Source organism: Dermacentor variabilis, chromosome 9 (assembly GCF_050947875.1).
Source record: "Dermacentor variabilis isolate Ectoservices chromosome 9, ASM5094787v1, whole genome shotgun sequence".
NCBI lineage: Eukaryota > Metazoa > Arthropoda > Arachnida > Ixodida > Ixodidae > Dermacentor > Dermacentor variabilis.
The window spans coordinates 63,368,065-63,385,019 of record NC_134576.1 but is presented as its reverse complement, the minus strand read 5'-3'; the positions used below and the strand labels follow the sequence as shown (position 1 = coordinate 63,385,019).

At 49.1% G+C, this 16,955-nt stretch overlaps 2 protein-coding genes across 7 annotated transcripts in view; both read left to right on the top strand.

Moving 5' to 3' along the window:
* Positions 1-16,955, top strand: part of LOC142592743 (cell adhesion molecule Dscam1-like) — a 187,397-nt gene that overhangs the window by 26,239 nt on the left and 144,203 nt on the right. For 2 of the 6 annotated variants that reach the window (XM_075704361.1, XM_075704360.1), the window contains exon 3: positions 7,424-7,720. The exons of 3 other annotated variants lie outside the window; for them this stretch is intronic. In XM_075704361.1, the coding sequence (XP_075560476.1) occupies positions 7,424-7,720 (297 nt within the window). Of the gene's footprint in view, positions 1-5,314; positions 5,430-7,423; positions 7,721-16,955 lie in introns of those variants that run through there. One more of the 6 variants, XM_075704364.1, reaches the window with a different exon arrangement.
* Positions 10,805-13,816, top strand: LOC142557887 (junctional adhesion molecule A-like). Its single transcript, XM_075670094.1, has 3 exons — positions 10,805-11,107; positions 12,110-12,403; positions 13,782-13,816. The coding sequence occupies exons 1-3, from the start codon at positions 11,035-11,037 to the stop codon at positions 13,814-13,816; spliced, it is 402 nt and encodes a 133-aa protein (XP_075526209.1). The 5' UTR covers positions 10,805-11,034.

Below are 16,955 nucleotides of genomic sequence, written 5' to 3'. Positions count from 1 at the left end.
ACAGCTCCACCTATCGAAACGTCGGCTAGCGTGTCTAAGGCACGTTACCGTTAGCCTTCTTTATCCTACTTCTATACATTAATCGCGTTTTCTGTCCAGTCTCTGATTTATTTCATGAATTGCCGATGTCTGCGGTGACGATCGACCCCCCACGTCTGCTGTGTGTGTGCGTGCGCGCGTGTGTGTGTGTGTGTGTGTGTGTGTGTGTGTGTGTGTGTGTGTGTGTGTGTGTGTGTGTGTGTGTGTGTGTGTGTGTGTGTCTGTGTCTGTGTGTGTGTTGCTTCCGTCGACCGCCGCTGACCTGTTAACGCTCGGTGATAAATGCGTGTGGAAGTGTAAAACGAGTCCTAATTTAGCGGTATAATCTCCTGCCAGACTTCCGCAAGCGCGCTAACGTATCTCGTTTGACCGACACGCGATGGCGGACGTCGCGCTAGAAGTGGAATTATACAGCAGGAGAGTACGAGCTGGTACCGCCTATCCTATCCTTGATACCCGTTCTTCTTTGCTACATCATCGCTGTTTGCAAGTCGAGGGTGCCCCACAAAAGATGGCCGACCTCGCGCTCAAGGCGCCATTCAGGCTCAGGTCGGCCATCTTGTGTAGGGCAACCTAAATATAGTGCGGAGTAGCCTTCCTGAACTATTTCGCATATCTCCTATAGGTATCGGACTCCATGATATTGAAGGCCACGGAATCACGCCACTAACTCATTTCACGAAACGGAATAGGAACGCAATCGACCATGCCACCCTGCCCCCTGCACTCGAATGCCCCCCTCCCCCCCCCCCCCCCGCCCCCATCTGCGTTCGCGGCAGCTCGAGAGCGCAGCTCCGTGCCAAACACGAGGCATCGCGTTGCGCTCGCAGACCGTCTCGTTGCGTCAAAGGCGGCTATTTGACACCGGGCCCGTCCCATTGTCTTCCGACCTCGTTACGCCGAAGTCGTCTCCTGTGCTCCGTTCCTGGGGCGCCGGCGGAGGCGGGCCTACGTCGAGGTCATCGCGCAAAAATGAAATGCACCTCGGCCGGCTTCCTATACGTTGCCACATTTTTTTTTTTAACACGAGATGCATCCAGAAGTTAACGGATTCGTCGCGTAGCACATGGCCGTCTGTATTATGTGCAACGCGTCACTGACAACCTGCATACGACTCGCGCTTGAATAAACACACACACACACACATATATATTGGCGCGAGTACTTGTTGGTCTTTATCGCGCGACACGTTTCACCGCCTAACAAATGTTATCGCACAGCGCAGGACGCGCCTGCATGTATCGGAAGTTTCTGGAATGTTATCGATGCTTCCATCCGCTGTCTATGACCGGACCTTGTGTAATCTCATCGCATGTGTGCGCGACGTGAATAATGTAGAATTTTGTGGAAGGCACGCGGGTCCCAGCGATTACTCTGGAACATTCGATGACTGATGTATAATAGCCGACGCGCTTAACCCGCTGATGAGATTTTGAGGATCGCCGACTGTGTTCGCCGTTGTCGCCGTTCTTTACGTGTAGCCTGTTTTTGTGGGCACAGGTTCGCCCAATAAAGGTTAGTTTCGTCTTTCAGAGTATTGCTACTGTGTTCATCATACGTCACTCCACGTGACAATAAATAAATAAAGAAATTCTTTCTGGTTGTTTTGAATCAGCGAAAGCTGGTTTATTTTCGAGGTGTAAGACGGTATCATCGTAAGGGATGGACCGGTTCGAAGCGGGCAATCGCCGATACCGCGCCCCCGTCCTCCGCTTTCTTCTTCATACACATAAGCGTAGCACGGCAGCGTCGCAATATTCCAGAAGGAAGCGAAGTTTTCAACTTAACCTGTACGCATTCCGCTGATAACCGTGTCCTGTGGTGGTTTTGTACCACGTTCGAGTGGTTGGAATATCGCGAAAGACACCATTCCCATCAAACATGACAGTTCATATTGTCACGTGTTAGTGACGGTGAAGAAAGCAGCAATACGGTGGAATACAAGACTACCTTTTATTGGGCGAACCTGTGCCCACAAAAACAGGCTACAGTTATAGCACAACGATAGCGGCGAACACGGTCGGCGATCGTCGGAAATCTGATCAGCGGGTCAAGCGCGTCGGCTTTTAAAGAACAGTCGTCGAATGTACCAGACTAATCGTTCGGACCCGCGCGCCTTCCACAAAGTTCTACACCATTTGGGTCAGGTGACGAAATCAGATAACATAAGGTTCGGCGACAACAAACAGCGGATAGAAGCATCGATAACTTTCCAGAAACTTCGGATACATGCAGGCGCGTCCCACGCTGTGCGATTACATTTGTTAAGCGGCGAAACGTGGTTGCCCGATAAAGATAAGTACACGTGTCAATATTAACTTACTTATAAACTGACCGATAGCAGATGAAAACTGTAAGCTGGCATGATGACATTGCCAGCTATATGTCACGATTTCTTTTTTCCTTGCGCCTGAACCTCCAGTGGCATAGAATGCGGGGGAACTTTAATAAAAACTATAAGGGAGAATCTGGAAGAACCGAGGGGATTCAACATTGTGCCGTAATCACCGGCAGTGATTGTCAATGCAAGCAGATACCCCGAAAGAGGGCATGGGCGAGCGAACAAAAGAGCCAGCGAGAGAGAGAGAGAGAGAGAGAGAGAGAGAGAGAGAGAGAGAGAGAGAGAGATTCTTGTTTGGGAAGGATAAAATTGGGGTAAAGTGCAGCGCAGTAACTGTCTCTCAGGTGAGGATACCTCAACCGCGCTGCACAAGAGGGATAGGGAATTGAAAGAGGGAACGAAACGGTCGTTTTCCTTGCACACTCCAGCCACCGACCACCTGCTACCGACCTCCGACCAACCACGAAAACGGCCTAAAGGGCCAAGGAAAGCTATTTTCTTTAAGATTCCGGCACGGTATTGGGGGGGGGGGGGGGGGGGGCACATGGTCACACGACACCCGCACACTTAAGCATCTCGCCGCTCCACACAACTCTGTGCCGCGCTCAACTGCAATTCATTTCCGTTTGTACCTGTTCTCTTACTCAAGAAGAGTAACGGTTCTCTGCCTCTTTATATCAACATCGGCGTCGTCTCTCTCTTTCTCTCTCTCATCTGTATGTATATATATATATCTTACGGACTCGTACGAGGGCCGCACTTGCTGTGGTACATCCCTGAATGTACCATTGCATCCGCGGTCAACGCGCAGCTCTCACCATCGAGTAGGTGGTGCACGCTGAAGTGGGCAGCGCGCGCAGCATCCGGGCACCGAAGTCGACTGCTTCTCCGATGGCACTTTTTTTTTTTTCTTCAATATTTTGGACTGCCAAGTTGGGGGTGCGGCCCTTGCGCGAGTGCGGCCCTTACACGAGTCTATACGGTATCGGTTACTCACCATGTCCGTCCGATAAGTCCATACTGACACGCGCGTACATTGTTTGCTTTCTTTTTTTCGTTGACCGTTTTTCACCGGCTAACAACTGCTACAAGGTTGTAACTCGGCGCAAGAGATGTGTCGACCAATAAAGAGTTCACTTCGGGAGTGAGAGTTTCGGCACTGTCTGTTTCTTCACCGCCACTACGTCGTCACCCTAGTGCGGGCTTCACATTTCCTGTGGCACGCATGTCACATTTCATTCCTTCGCTGATTGCATTGTCCCTCGCTTTTCTAACCATTACGTATAAAAATTTAGTATCCATTAATGACTTTGCGAAAATCTATAGCGCTATCTTTTTTTTTTAACATGGTGCCTTACACAGTGCTTCTATCCCGTTATAACACACCGATGGCCTGAACACCCTGATGGCAGAGTAGCCTTCCAGGCTCAGCCCGGTAGGCTACACTGTACGCCGAGTTTGATGCCTGAAAATGCTGATTGAAGCGCGAAAAACTGAATGCAAAGCCATAGTTGCGTTTTTATATGCCGAAGTGAAGTTTCATTTGTAGACATTTTAACAAATTGTTAATTCATTAATTGGTACACTAATTAAGTTGTAACTGAAGAACATTGCTTCTTTTTTTACTACTAATGTACTCTCGACGGCCATAAATAAATGCCAACAACTTGTTCCAATTTTCCTTGATGAACTGTGTTTGGGCATTAGAGCGACCTCTCCTAGCTCCTAGTGTGTTTGTTGTCAAGTTTCGGTCTCGCGAGGGGGGGGGGGAGGGTGTTGTACTGCTATCTCCTGTACTTTTCACTGCCATTGGTGAGCTGCAGTCGAACGACTTTGGTCGAAGAATGCATTCCCCTGAACCGTACGTTACGGCAGCCCCGACGGAACCAATCCTTACTAAACATATTTTGCTTTGCCCAGAATAGAACGTGAAGCTTGGGAACACGAAAAAGGAGAAATCTCTGCATCTCTCTTATTTCCTGTTATTCTGCTTTATGTTCTTCTACTTTGCGCCAGGAACAATATGTTTAGTAGGCCTAAGCACCAACTTGCCCAAGAACAAATTATTTTGGAATCAAACCCCTTTGGCCGGAACACGCAGTTCTGCATGCGAAGAAATGCCAGCAGTGACACAGCAGTTATACCAGCGATAACAGCGAACGTTAATCAAAGGTTGGGTGAATGATCAAGTTGGTGTGAGTGCGCTGTTTGGCTAACTGAGAAAGTTGGACGATGGAGCGGGTTTCAACGTCACAAAGAAACACAAAGGCTATGTGTGAGACGCCTTTCCTACAGTAGTGAGTTTCGGACTGCAATTTCGGCCAGCCGACGTTTGTCAACGGTATACGTGAGCGCTTGCGTTCGGCCTGCACCGGAATGCAGCCATCACTGTTGGGAATCGAACCCTCGACTAACAGCGCAGCAGCAAAACGTCATAGCAACTGAGCCATCGCAGTATACGTAACAGGAATAGACGAACGGACGCACTTGTGAAGCCACACGAGCATCGTGCATTTATACAAGCCCAACCGTCCACCGCAGTTGCTCAATTCGACTGACGGACCACATTCCCGCTCGTTTCTTTACCTTAATCCAGAAGAGAGACGCGGAAAGGGAATTAAAGAAAAGAGAGAGAGAGAGACACTTCTTCGTCAACATCAAGTATTTTCTCGACGAAGTAGAATAGGTATTTCTAAACCTGTGTCTATAGCGGGAACGCAGCGACGCTGTCCCGGCGCGAGCATCACTGCATATACATACACACCGATCGAGGGCCGATAAAAGAAGGCGGCGGTCGTCCTTCAGAGCGCGCTATCTCCCGCGCTTTTGTCTCGGCCCTCTTCTCGGACGCAGAATCTCGAGAGATGCTCTCGTGTCTCCTCCTGCGACACCACCGCAAGAGCTCGTCGCGAGAGAAAGAGCCCCATTGTTCGCTCCGCAATCGGCGTCCCGGAAGAAACAATGGCGCTGCTCGAGGGGCGACCGGCGATGCGCCTCGTGGTCGCAGCGACGCTGCGGCTGCTGCTGCTGTCTTCGACGCGCGGCCAAGGTAAGGGGACGCGCTTTCCTTACCGTCATTATGCACGCTCATTAACTGACCATGCCCTAATGTTAGAGACACCAGAATTGGGCTTGTTGTACCGGCAAGATCCAAAATGCCAGACAGTGCTTCCCTCACAAAATCGTGAGAGAAAACCTGTTGCCTTTCTGCATATATGCCGATATTTCGTTGCTGTCAGTAGATACTATGTTGAGGTGCTACAGAACATCACGCACGGTTTTTGCAAGGGTTGTCTTTATCTGCTCTTCGGTTTGTCACCTTGTCCCGAGCCGTGCGATGTTACGCATTTTTTGGGATCCAATGTCGGAGTCTTGAGTGTTCGCCGGACGCGGTGGCTCACGGGCGAGACGGTTCTTTCGCTGAGCGCGAAGTTGCAGGTTCAACTCCCGGCAGAGGCGGCCAAAAGCGAATCGAAGGGGGGACAAAAATTCCCGTGTATTTGGATGCAGTGGGAGCGCGTCACAGAATTAATGGTCACAAATAGTCCTGAATCTGTTGCTTCGTAGTATTTTTAACATCTTGTTTCCCTCACAAATCAGTTCTGTATAACGAAATTTACGCGAAAAAAATACGGGGAAAGAAACGCACTAAAAGGTAGACGGACACTTAACACAAAGCGGTAAATTTCAACTGTTTACATTTTTCGTTGTGCTTTATTGGATGTAATACGTGCTCGAGCATTACGACAGAACACGGCCTTGTCTGCCTTTCTCTATAGACGGCAGTGGACTCACACAGCAACGCAATGTTGTTGGCTTAATGTCCGCCTGTTCAGCGCAAGCGGAATCCGCACGTACTTCAGAAAGTGTCGTGCTCGAGGCACGGACCTGTCGTGACATACAGGCGTGTGACTTGCCATAGCCTCCTTCGCTCAGTATGTGGCTTGAACAGTAGTTTAAATGTTCGCGGAGCGTACCTTCCGATTTCTCGTACATGTAATAAAAGAATGAGAGTGAGAGAGAGAGAGAGAGAATGATGCTCCGTGTAGTGGATTTTTGTTTCCACTGAAATTTCAAGGAAGCTCTAAAGCAACGGGAGCTTTCTTTCGCATCGGCACAATGTATACCGCTAAACACAAACTTAGCGTTTCTTTCTCTCTAATATTATTTGCATAGGAGCAGACGGTATACATTTGCACAGCACATTTCGCCAAATGATTTAAGAATTAGGCGCGAAAGTTTTTGCGTTCCACCCCTATCGAAATGCGGCCGTGTATACACGGGACTCGAACCGAGGACCTCGTACTCGGCAGCAGAACGTGCACAGCCAGTGAGCCACCATGGTGGGTCCTGCTGCATGCTTCACTCGATGTCGCAGCACACACAGCTGTAGGTGACAACCTGAGAATGCAGTACCAGCGGTGTCCACGAAAATGCATTGCCCTCCACCTCTGAAAGAGCCGATTCTGCTCGCCGCTTAATGACCTATGTCTGCTAATGTAAATGCTAGGCTGATTAGGAAAATGAAGGCAAGGCTCATTCATAACTGCGAGTCGGCCTAGTTGGAACAGATTCATCTTAAAACGTTTTGCCAGTTGTTAGAAAGCGCTCGTCCTTGTGTTGCTCCTATTCTTCGTCCCTGTTTGTCTGCGCACAAAAAGTTTTAAGATGAACAAGGCGCATTGTTTCAAAACTAAAATATCATGTTTGGTTGAGAGCTGATGTCGGGATCGCGCGCATAATTTGCCAAGATGTTCAGGCTTCGTCCTGAAACCAGTGACACAGAGAGAAAGATCTGTACGGAGAAAGCAGCCGTACTATAATTGCGCAAAACCGCACTTACGGGAAGTAATCGTGAGCGATCTTAATTGGCTGGCGCATCTGTGCAAATTGTGTTTGAATTCGACAGTGTACACATACCCTTCTATTACTGAGTTGCCACCGACGTAGTGATACGTCGTGTAGGTATCGGCTATACATCAGCCTTCACCCGCTTACAGCATCACTCGAGTGGCGTCTTTCTCACGAACTCGTGGCTTTCAGCGCTGGCGCCCAGAATCCGAGCGTTCTCCTTCCAAGATGACCTGTCCATCGGCGACTCGACCGCGGTCACGTGCGCCCTGAGACGAGGCAGCCGCGGCCCGCACGCCATCTCGTGGATGAAAGACGCGTCGCGACCGCTCTTCGAAGGAAGCGGCCGCGTGAGCGTTCACAGACAGGCGGACGAGCTGTCCGTGCTCACAATCGGGGACATCGGCTTCGAGGACGTTGGGAATTACACGTGCGTCGCCTCCAACGACCACGGCTGGGACCACCACACGACAGAGCTGCTCGCATCAGGTCAGCGCTGGCACGGACTGTAAATTTTGACCCTTTATGCGGCGGTCCTGTGGCCGCTGCCATGTTTGATCACGTGGTGAGGCGTCCATTGCTTGCCTCAGCTGCCGCCGTTGCCTCTGTGTTTACGATGGATGTACTACATGACGCCGGTGCGGCTCCGCGAACCTGTTTCGGCGGATATCGTAGACAGTGACTGGGCGGACGACACGCGAAGCTTTGACTATAGTTTAAAAGGTCATGTAAGCGCAGTCGGAGCTCATTCTGCCCAGACAGCACGTACGCTTGCGGACGCGCGCAAGCTCGCGTCTACGCGCTTTGCGCCTGCCGCGCCTCGCGAGAAGTGGTGGTTTGTATCCACAAAGGCTGTGTTCGAATACTCGCCGTAGACGGCCAAGCAGACAGCGGCCATCTGAAGTATCGTTCCAGTTTTCACGAAGACGTCAAAGTAGACAGCTTCGCGAAGACAGTATTGAAGTCAAAAGCGATGCAGGCTACCTTCCTGTCCAAACAAGATGGCGGCTGATCAGGACATTTGGAAAGCCGACAGGAAGGTTGGCTGCTCATAAGAAAATGTTGACACGCGATCCTGCGCCCTTAATGTAAGCTACATCACGTTTTTCATAGGTTTGCAGGCGCAAATACCTAATAATACAGAAATAATGTGTGCCTTTCTCACTTTCTTTATTGTTCTTTGTCGCCGCGACGTGGCGTCACGTCACATAAGCGTCTGCCATGCGTCTTCCAGACGGCTAGAAACGCGTTCCATTGCATGGCCTCGAAATACGTACTATCGCTAGTCGACTCGCTTACTGTGTGGACCGCTACGAAAGGTTCAGCTTCGAACATTAGTGTGCTGTCGGTGTAGTCGCCGTCACCCAGGCTTCGGCGCGTCGATTATGTATGCGCCCGTTCACTTATTCTTGATACGCGGGCGATAGAGTGGGCGTAAGTTTGCGTGTGAGCTCGGGTGCACGTCTGCACATTACGCACGGGAAACTATGTGCGATAAAGCGGCGCTGCTCCCTTTGTCACCGTATAACGAGCGCTATACTCACTCGGGAAGACGTACCGGGGTTGAAGCTCTTTCCTTGGAGGTTAGCGCTACAATGCTGGCAGTTGAGTGATTTTTTTTTCTTTCTTTTTCACCAGGGAAGCCGTGCATCGCGAAGAGCCGGCAACACAGGCAGACCTTATGTAGCAACGGTCCGTGAACTTGCAGACACAGATTCATTCCATTCCTTAACATGAGAGTCATCATTTTTGCAGCCAACTACTGCACACGTCTTCACTCCGCCGTTCCATATTTTAGAGCATAAATGGAGCAGAGTGCGTCTGCAGAAACCCGCGGTTGCATTTCCAACAGCTGATCGCACAGAAGCAGGGCAGAAGAGCTAATGGTTTAACTGAACCATGTATAAGTGAACCATCGGTCATTCTTCAGGTGAAAGAATTTCGCTATTTATATCAGTTCTGATCGTGTAGAATTCTTTTCATCACATCATCGAAGCGTACCATTTCTCCTGCGCATGTTCCGGTTTTGGGGCTTTCGTTCCTTTATATGTGCGCGAACTTCTTGAACAACATACCACTTGTGAGTCAGCGCCGTGTGGAGTTTTTCTTCCTTTTGTGCATGTTGCTTTCTGCGCTGTTACAAAACGTACGATGAATCTTAACCAAGTGGCCCACCTTGTTATTCTTTATTCTTTATTCAAGAATTACCCCGCATTGCCCGAAGGCGTTATAGCAGGGGGGTTACAGCAGGGAAAAAAACAAATCTTCATTCGTACAGCACACTTGCTCTTCACACAGCTGATTCCACTCCACAATAGTTCTGACAAAAAAGGAATCCGCAAACAAGAACGTCCTGGCACGGTATTCGCGGATTTTAAGTGAATGGTCATTACGCCTAGAAATATAATGTGGTTCTTTCAAGTAGCTTTTACTACTAATTCCAGTCTTATTATTAAATATGAGGTATAAAAACTTCAGTCTCAACTTTTTCCGTCTAGAAGAAAGCAGTTCCCAATTCAATTCAAGTTTCATTTTAGTACAACTTTCTCTCCGCCCATACCGCCCCAGGACGAACCGAGCAGCTCGGTTTTTAATTCTTTCCAGCTTATCAATCAAGTTCTTGCTCGACCATGGAGAAAGGCGTGTCCAGGAGAGACGACTCGCGATTTGCGTGTGCAGCTAGAATTCCTTGCGCGAAGGCCCGGCTGGCAGTCTGCGAGTCCGTCACTATGGTGACGGGGGTGCCATGTGTCGGAAGGGTCGAAGCGTGGACAATGGCCAGCGCAATGGCTCGCTCCTCTGCCTAGCCGCTGTCCGTGAAGCGTGAAGTGCGAAGTGTGAAGCGTGTTGGACATTCTAAGCGCGTATGCGTTATCAATTACAGCTAAACACATAGCGCACCTCTTTGGACAATGGGCTCCGTCAGTGTAGAGAGACCGAAAGAGAGAACGAGGTTTATTAATTGAAAAATAATATTGTACGTATACCCGCATTAAAAGACAATCCCAATGGTCTTTCCAGCGAGGTGCCTAGATTAGGTGAATTGTTTCGCTCCTTAATAGATCGGGCAGTAAGCTGTCGTATATAGCCTTGCGGTATTGAGGGGTCTCTCTTGTAAGGATCCAGTCGTTTAGTGTAACGACAAGGCTCTGTAGCCTGCAGCAAGGCAGATTGATCGCAGTGACGGTAGGCGCCAACATAAGGAACTGCTGTGCTTGCGGTGCGCCATCGCCAAAATACATGTGCCGTCGCCCAAGTTCGGGCACGTCTCTGACACGTCGCTCAGTATGCACGTTGCGGGGAAATGGGAGCCATTTTAATGGTAGTGCGTACAGCAGGAGCAAGTCGGTGATGTGGGACCCGACGGATGCGCGTCCGCGCGGGTTCACGATTCCGCCCGTGCTGACGCTTCGCCAGACGCCACTTTGGCACCACTCTTCAAGCGCCGATAAGCACTTCGCTGCGAAATAATTTTTCTCGCTTTGGACCATAAACAAAAAAGCACGCCTGCAGCGCCGAAACGCGTAATCACACCACTTCGTGGAGTCTTTACCGCGTTCGACCGGCAATCTCGGAGCTCATGCTCTTTGCAAATTGACGTTTTTCTCCAGCGTCAGTAGGCGGCGCCAGTCGTCCGTAGAACGCGCCCAATTCAAGCTTTATTTCAGCACCCTGAAATATTCCTCGCCTTCGCGAAGCGGTGGTCGTCGATCAGTTGCCCCGAGTTTCGCAAATCAGTGAGGACGCGTTCGTGTCTGTTTACAGCGACGGGGGCTCAGTAAGTTCACATTCCAGTAACTGCGATGCAGTTTCCGTGGCCCCTGTTCTCCGCTGCCTTTCTTGCTCGAATCGTCGTTGCTAGAGGGGCCCATACAGGTGAGTTTGGTTTCTTCTCGGCATGCGCGATAAAGTAAGCACAGCCAGTGCAAGGACGTCGCGCGGGCTTCCTTTTACTTAACTGCAGGGCATAATGCGGTACACTGAACCGTGGTTGCGACGTCACGAGCGGTTCAGCGCTCAAATTAGCATATATGCCTTTCTTCTCGTTTATATTCATGTATTTCGTTAGTATAGGACGATTATAAATGCACAATGTTATTCTGATGGGATTGTAAAAAAAAAATTTTGTTGAAGTGTACTAATCCTTTTTTTTTTTTTGTTGCATACCTCCAATAAATGTACATGCTGTTAGGAATAGGTACCGGCACTTTGCAGTCTAGAAAGGGCTAAATAAGTTACAGCATGATGCTGTTTGTGAAAGCTTAATACACAAGAAAGTGCCCGCAGACGTCACTATATTTTGCCGTTGTGTAAGACTGAACTCAAGAAATGTGGCAGCCAGTCGAAAAATAATGATGAATCCGAAATCTGCACGAAGAACTCTCTAAATGGCTCAATTTTCAAATCAATAGTACAAATAATTTGTTTTCGAGTAGCATCGCGCCTTAAAGAAAATGTTGCACAGTTCAAACACAAGAGCGCTGCACGGCATTCACATAAGTGAATTTCGACGTGTTTCATATCAAACTTGCAAAAGCGCGTTACGAGCAGGAACACAAGCAAAGGTTGGACAAACACGGCGCACCGTGTTCACACCCTGATAGGCTATATTTCTAGTTATCAACGTGTACGCCTGTAATGAGTCCACAAAGCTACTCGGATCTGACGTCCGGTCGGGAATACTATACTATTTATTAATCCTCGTGGTTGTTCAATGGCATCCCTATCGAATACCAATAGGACTGCGTAACGAAGCAGGTGTTTCACCCTCGCCCCCCTCCCCCGTTCGCTCTCAAGTTATGGAATGCACGGCGTCGCGTTCTCAGAGCTTCCGAATAATTGAGAAACGTTTTGAGCGCGACTCGAACTTCACGCCAGGGCCTCCCGTGCTGCAACCCTTCAGCTTCCCGAGCGATCTGACACCGGGCGAGGACGCCACGTTCAGGTGCGTCGTGAGAAGCGGAAGTGCCCCGTACCACTTCCGGTGGCTCAAGGACGGCGAGGACGTCGCGTCCCGCACCGCCGAGCGACTGACAACCACGGTCGTAAGCGAACGCGTGGCGACGCTGAACGTTCGGCGAGTGACCGTCGGAGACAGTGGCGACTACACCTGCCTGGTGTCCGACTCCACGGGTGCGGACTCCGCCATCACCGCATCGCTGGGGATTCCAGGTAAGCGGCGACAGGCCGCACTGATCGAGGTCGTTATGGCCCTTCAAGGAACGCGCGCATGCCGGGAGCTCGCGCGATACCAGATGCCGCGCTGCTGCCACCTGTTGGCGACAAGTGCCGGTGCGATATCCGACTCATTCCATTGTTTCCGACGGTCGCTCCTGTTGCACTGTGGCAAAGACGTGCTTTGCGAAGTCTTTGCCGAACAGCATGTCTTTCTCTATGCGCGTTCCTGGTTGGTTACGGGCTCACAGTAGAGCTATAGGCGGAACATTTGAAGACATTTTTTCTCGTGTCTTCAGGGTGAACTTCGTTCACGATTCACACGGACATTGAAAAAATATTTTAACACGATCTAGCAATAATAAAGCTGTAAATGTTGATTTCCGAGGCTCGTAGACATGGGTGGTCGAGTACGTTCCACCGCCCAGTTTACAAGAACACTCTACGGCAACTAAATACTATAGCCACGATGCTGCTCCTGTACGCTGAAGCATGGCGAAAAGAGGTGCGCAATAAGTTGTCGAGCATAATTTATTCTCTTCGAATTTCGTAATAAGCTCGTGGATCGCCGTTATGAAGATGATCATTGGCGTCTTGGAACAAGAAGGGACATTTATTAATCCCGACTTTTCGAGCCAAATTGTTTGGGGCTCCTTCTTCTGGATTTAAACGGCCGATTGCTGCAATAAGTAGCTTTGCAGAATATCTTGATACTAGAGCGAGAGTGTTTAATTACGTTTCCTTTTAACAGTTTTTTTCTGTTGTCATGCGTCAAGGCGCTCTAAAACCGCCACAAAAGACGAAGATTGACAGAAAGGACATTGTAGTAAAAGTGGCAGAACGCTTGAACTGGCTGTCAGTTTTCAGTTTTGGTGGTTCCAGCAGGAACTATAGTCCCAGTAGCACGCTCTTCTGCGCTACGTCAGTGGTTTGCAAGCGACACGATCCGCGCGATTCGGCAACATCAAACGGCACGGCTCCCTTTCGTATCTGATCTTTTCGCGAGCATTGTGAATAAGTAAATCGCGACCATCTTATCCGACAATTAACAACAGTCGATTGGTTGGGTGATACATGAATGCTAACCAATAAGATAACTACGACAACATCAGATACCAGTAATATTGAAAGTGTAGTGATCGTAGGGCAGTCGTTTGACCTTTTAGAAACTGCACAGTTCGAACACTTCCCTGTAGGTGTTAGTTCAATCCTCCCTCCGCGACTCGTTCCGAATATGGCACGATTGAGTTTAGTAAACATGTATATAGTACGCAAACAAGCGTCAAGTTCCTGCGCAATTTTCGTGTGTGCGATATTGCTGTAAAACTTTCACTCTCCGATGTATCACACTGCACCTTGTCTTGTGTCCTTATAGGTAACATACTATTTCGTCATTGCACGCTGACGTGAATTGTAACTTCTGGCCGCCTCGGTTTGATGTGAGTTTGCACTCGATTTCTGCGCTCCAGATACCCTCAAGTTATCTTCCTTTATTTTCTTTAGCTTTTTGTCTGACCTCTTTTCCCTAACTGAATGTGCCCGAAAAACATTCATTCATGCATTGCCCTCCAATTACGATCTCATGTACAAGCACCCAAGAAGCGTCGTGCCAGCTTCCGTTAGTGCGCGCCTACCCAGTTTGACTGCTTACCGGTTGGAGGCAACGTCGCTTGGTGTCGCTGGCTGTCCGTGCACGTCCTGCCCACCACGCTGCCAGAACGATCAGCGCCTGGTTCCTTTCGAATTCGAAGTGGGCGTCACTGCTCACTGATGACTCGGGACTTGCGTACGTACGCACGAAGATCTGTCAAGCAAAAAAAAAAAAAGATGGACGTTTTCTCTGAAGCGCAGACTAACTTCGAACAGCGACGGAAAGAGAAAAAGAGGGCTATCGAAGACAAGCTATTTTGGCAACTCGCACTGACGGTGGCCCTCCTTCGCGCAACTTACTCCAAGGCGGATGTAGGTAATACCCTCGGTACGCGAGGTAATACCCTTGGTACGCGACGTGGTTGATAGTCTGCATTACGCATTAAGCTGCGTCCGGACGCTGTTTCTCAAGTGCTACCAAGCTTCGCGAGTTCCCGTTCCCTGGAGAAGTGTCGCTCGGTGAAGAAGTCATCATCGGCTGCGTCGTCGGGAGAGGGGACCCTGTACCGCGTCGGATGGCACAAGGATGGTCGGGATGTAGCGGAAAGTGAGCGCGTCTCGATAGCCGCTCGAACCCAGAGCAGCGCGACGATATACGCGTCGTCAGCCTCCCAGCCGAGCAGGTCGGGAACAGCACGTGCGTCGCCAGCAATGTTTTCGGGGGCGACAGCGTCAGGGCAGCGCTCGTCGTTCACGGTAAATTAATAGACGACTGTCTCACGCATTCGATTCTGATTTGAAGGATCCATGGTAAAACACGCCTCCATCGCGACTAGCACGATTGCCTTGATTGCGTACGCACAGTAGGCGATTGATGGGAGCGCCTGTGTTTGCATTCAATCACAATACTATACAATATGTATTTAACAAGACACGGACCACAGCAAGAAAAAGAAATGTCTGCGTCTTATTAGCGCTGGAAAAATTCACACTGTGTCGAACCAACTTGCCAAATAGTCAGCGTCATTGCACCGTCAGCAATGATCTCATGTCCCCGGTTCATTAGAGCTATGTCGGATGCTCCCGCTGTGGGTCTCAGCCCCATTCGATTAAAACTGTAGTTGAGACTATACACATCTGAAATGGCTGTCCACTGAGCTGCTTCCTAGGTTAGTAATCCAAGTCCATTCATGCATCTTCCTATTGGTAAATAATTATTCGGCTTGATTATACTGGCAGTATGATGTTATAACACTGGAGACTGCTGTCTGACTCCGGAAACGCGGCGCCTTATAATGCGTCAGTTCCTATATTGTAGATATCCGGCCTGGCACTGCAACGTGAGATCCTTTATTCGCTTACTTGAACGGCGCTTTTCCTTATTTTTCATAATCGTATTGTACGTGACTGCGTTAAGCGAAGACACACCTGTCCGCTGGAAGCTTTATTTCCTTTCTTTCGATCCGTATACTGGACCCTAAAAGTAAAACAAAATGCCCCCTTTGTCTCAACCTGTTGCAAGCGTTTCGGCTTGCAGGTAAGGCCCGCTGCGGTGTAGCTGTTAAGTTTAACCCTCCCAAAGTTCGCTGATGTCATTGAGGAGGTGTCTCGAACGGGAAGCTACGGCAACCATAGTTTATTGGTCCCGGCTAGCCATGTTGCTATGGTTCCGGGAGCTTGAGCGACCGGTCACTGCCAAGCACGCCACTCGGTGACGCTGTTGTCGCGCCGCTAATAAGCTTTTCTTAGGCCGCTACTAATATCCCTATGGGCTAGGGCCTGTAGCCGCTATGAGGGAGTCTTCAGGCAATTCTCGTACCGCTTACATGTAGGTTCTTTAGCCGCTATTTCATTCCCAGTTCACTGATAATTTACGTCCACTTACTGTAACAAAGGAAGTTCCTTAGTTCGGTAGTACATAGTACCCCATCCACAAATAACGTAAAAAAGTGCACTTGTCGTGTAAGCTTTAATATATGCGTTATGAGGGAGGCTGCTAATTGTTATAACCTACCGCCAGGTAAAGGCTACAGGAACGCCTTTCTTTTTTTTTTTTTTTTTACCATGGTGCAAGCGCTGGCTGCCTGCAACCAATAACAGTCACATAGCACTCGAGCCGATAATTTATGCATATAGATAATCCGCTAGCGCGTGAGCGTACAACTGTAGTTCTTAAGACGAGTCAGAAATGCGATGCGTCTTATAGCAGGATAGATCTTCAATTTTTATTATCGGAAACTTGAAATACACATCTCAGAAGATTATATATATATATATATATATATATATATACAGACACACACACACAGAAGGAGGCCTCATAGTCAAAAGATTTAATGCGATACCTTTTGATGATGATGTCAGAGCATTGCATAAGGTGACGATGAGGCGAAATGCGAAGACACCCGTGTACTTAGATTTAGATGCACGTTAAAAAACCCCAGGTGTTCGAAATTTTCGGAGACCTCCACTACGGCGTGCCTCATAATCAGAGAGTGGTTTTGGCACGTATAAAACCATAATTTAATTTAACAATAAGGTGACGATGACAGCAGCGCTAAGCGTCAACCGCGCCGTGACTTTCAGCGAAACAAGTTTTAGCTTCTATAACTGCATGAACGAGTATATAAATTTATCGCATTTGAAGCGTTCAGCTAAAGTGGAAGCAACAAAACAAGGCGGAAAAGCGCTTTCGATTGTGCTGTACAATCATCATAAATTAAACCGCGAACTGGAAAATCCTGCGCGACTGCATCACATTGAAAATGTGCCACTGAGGTGTAGGCGGCTTCTAAACATGCTAGAGTCCCATATCTAAGTGACCGCGGAGACTCAGTTATTCTCGTACCGTAAACGCGCAGGTAAGGTAAGAGTACAAGAATGCGTCGCACTCGATTTCGACATGGCGTCGCATTTCCTACAGACAGTATAGATAAGTAAAGTTGTAACCATGTTGGGG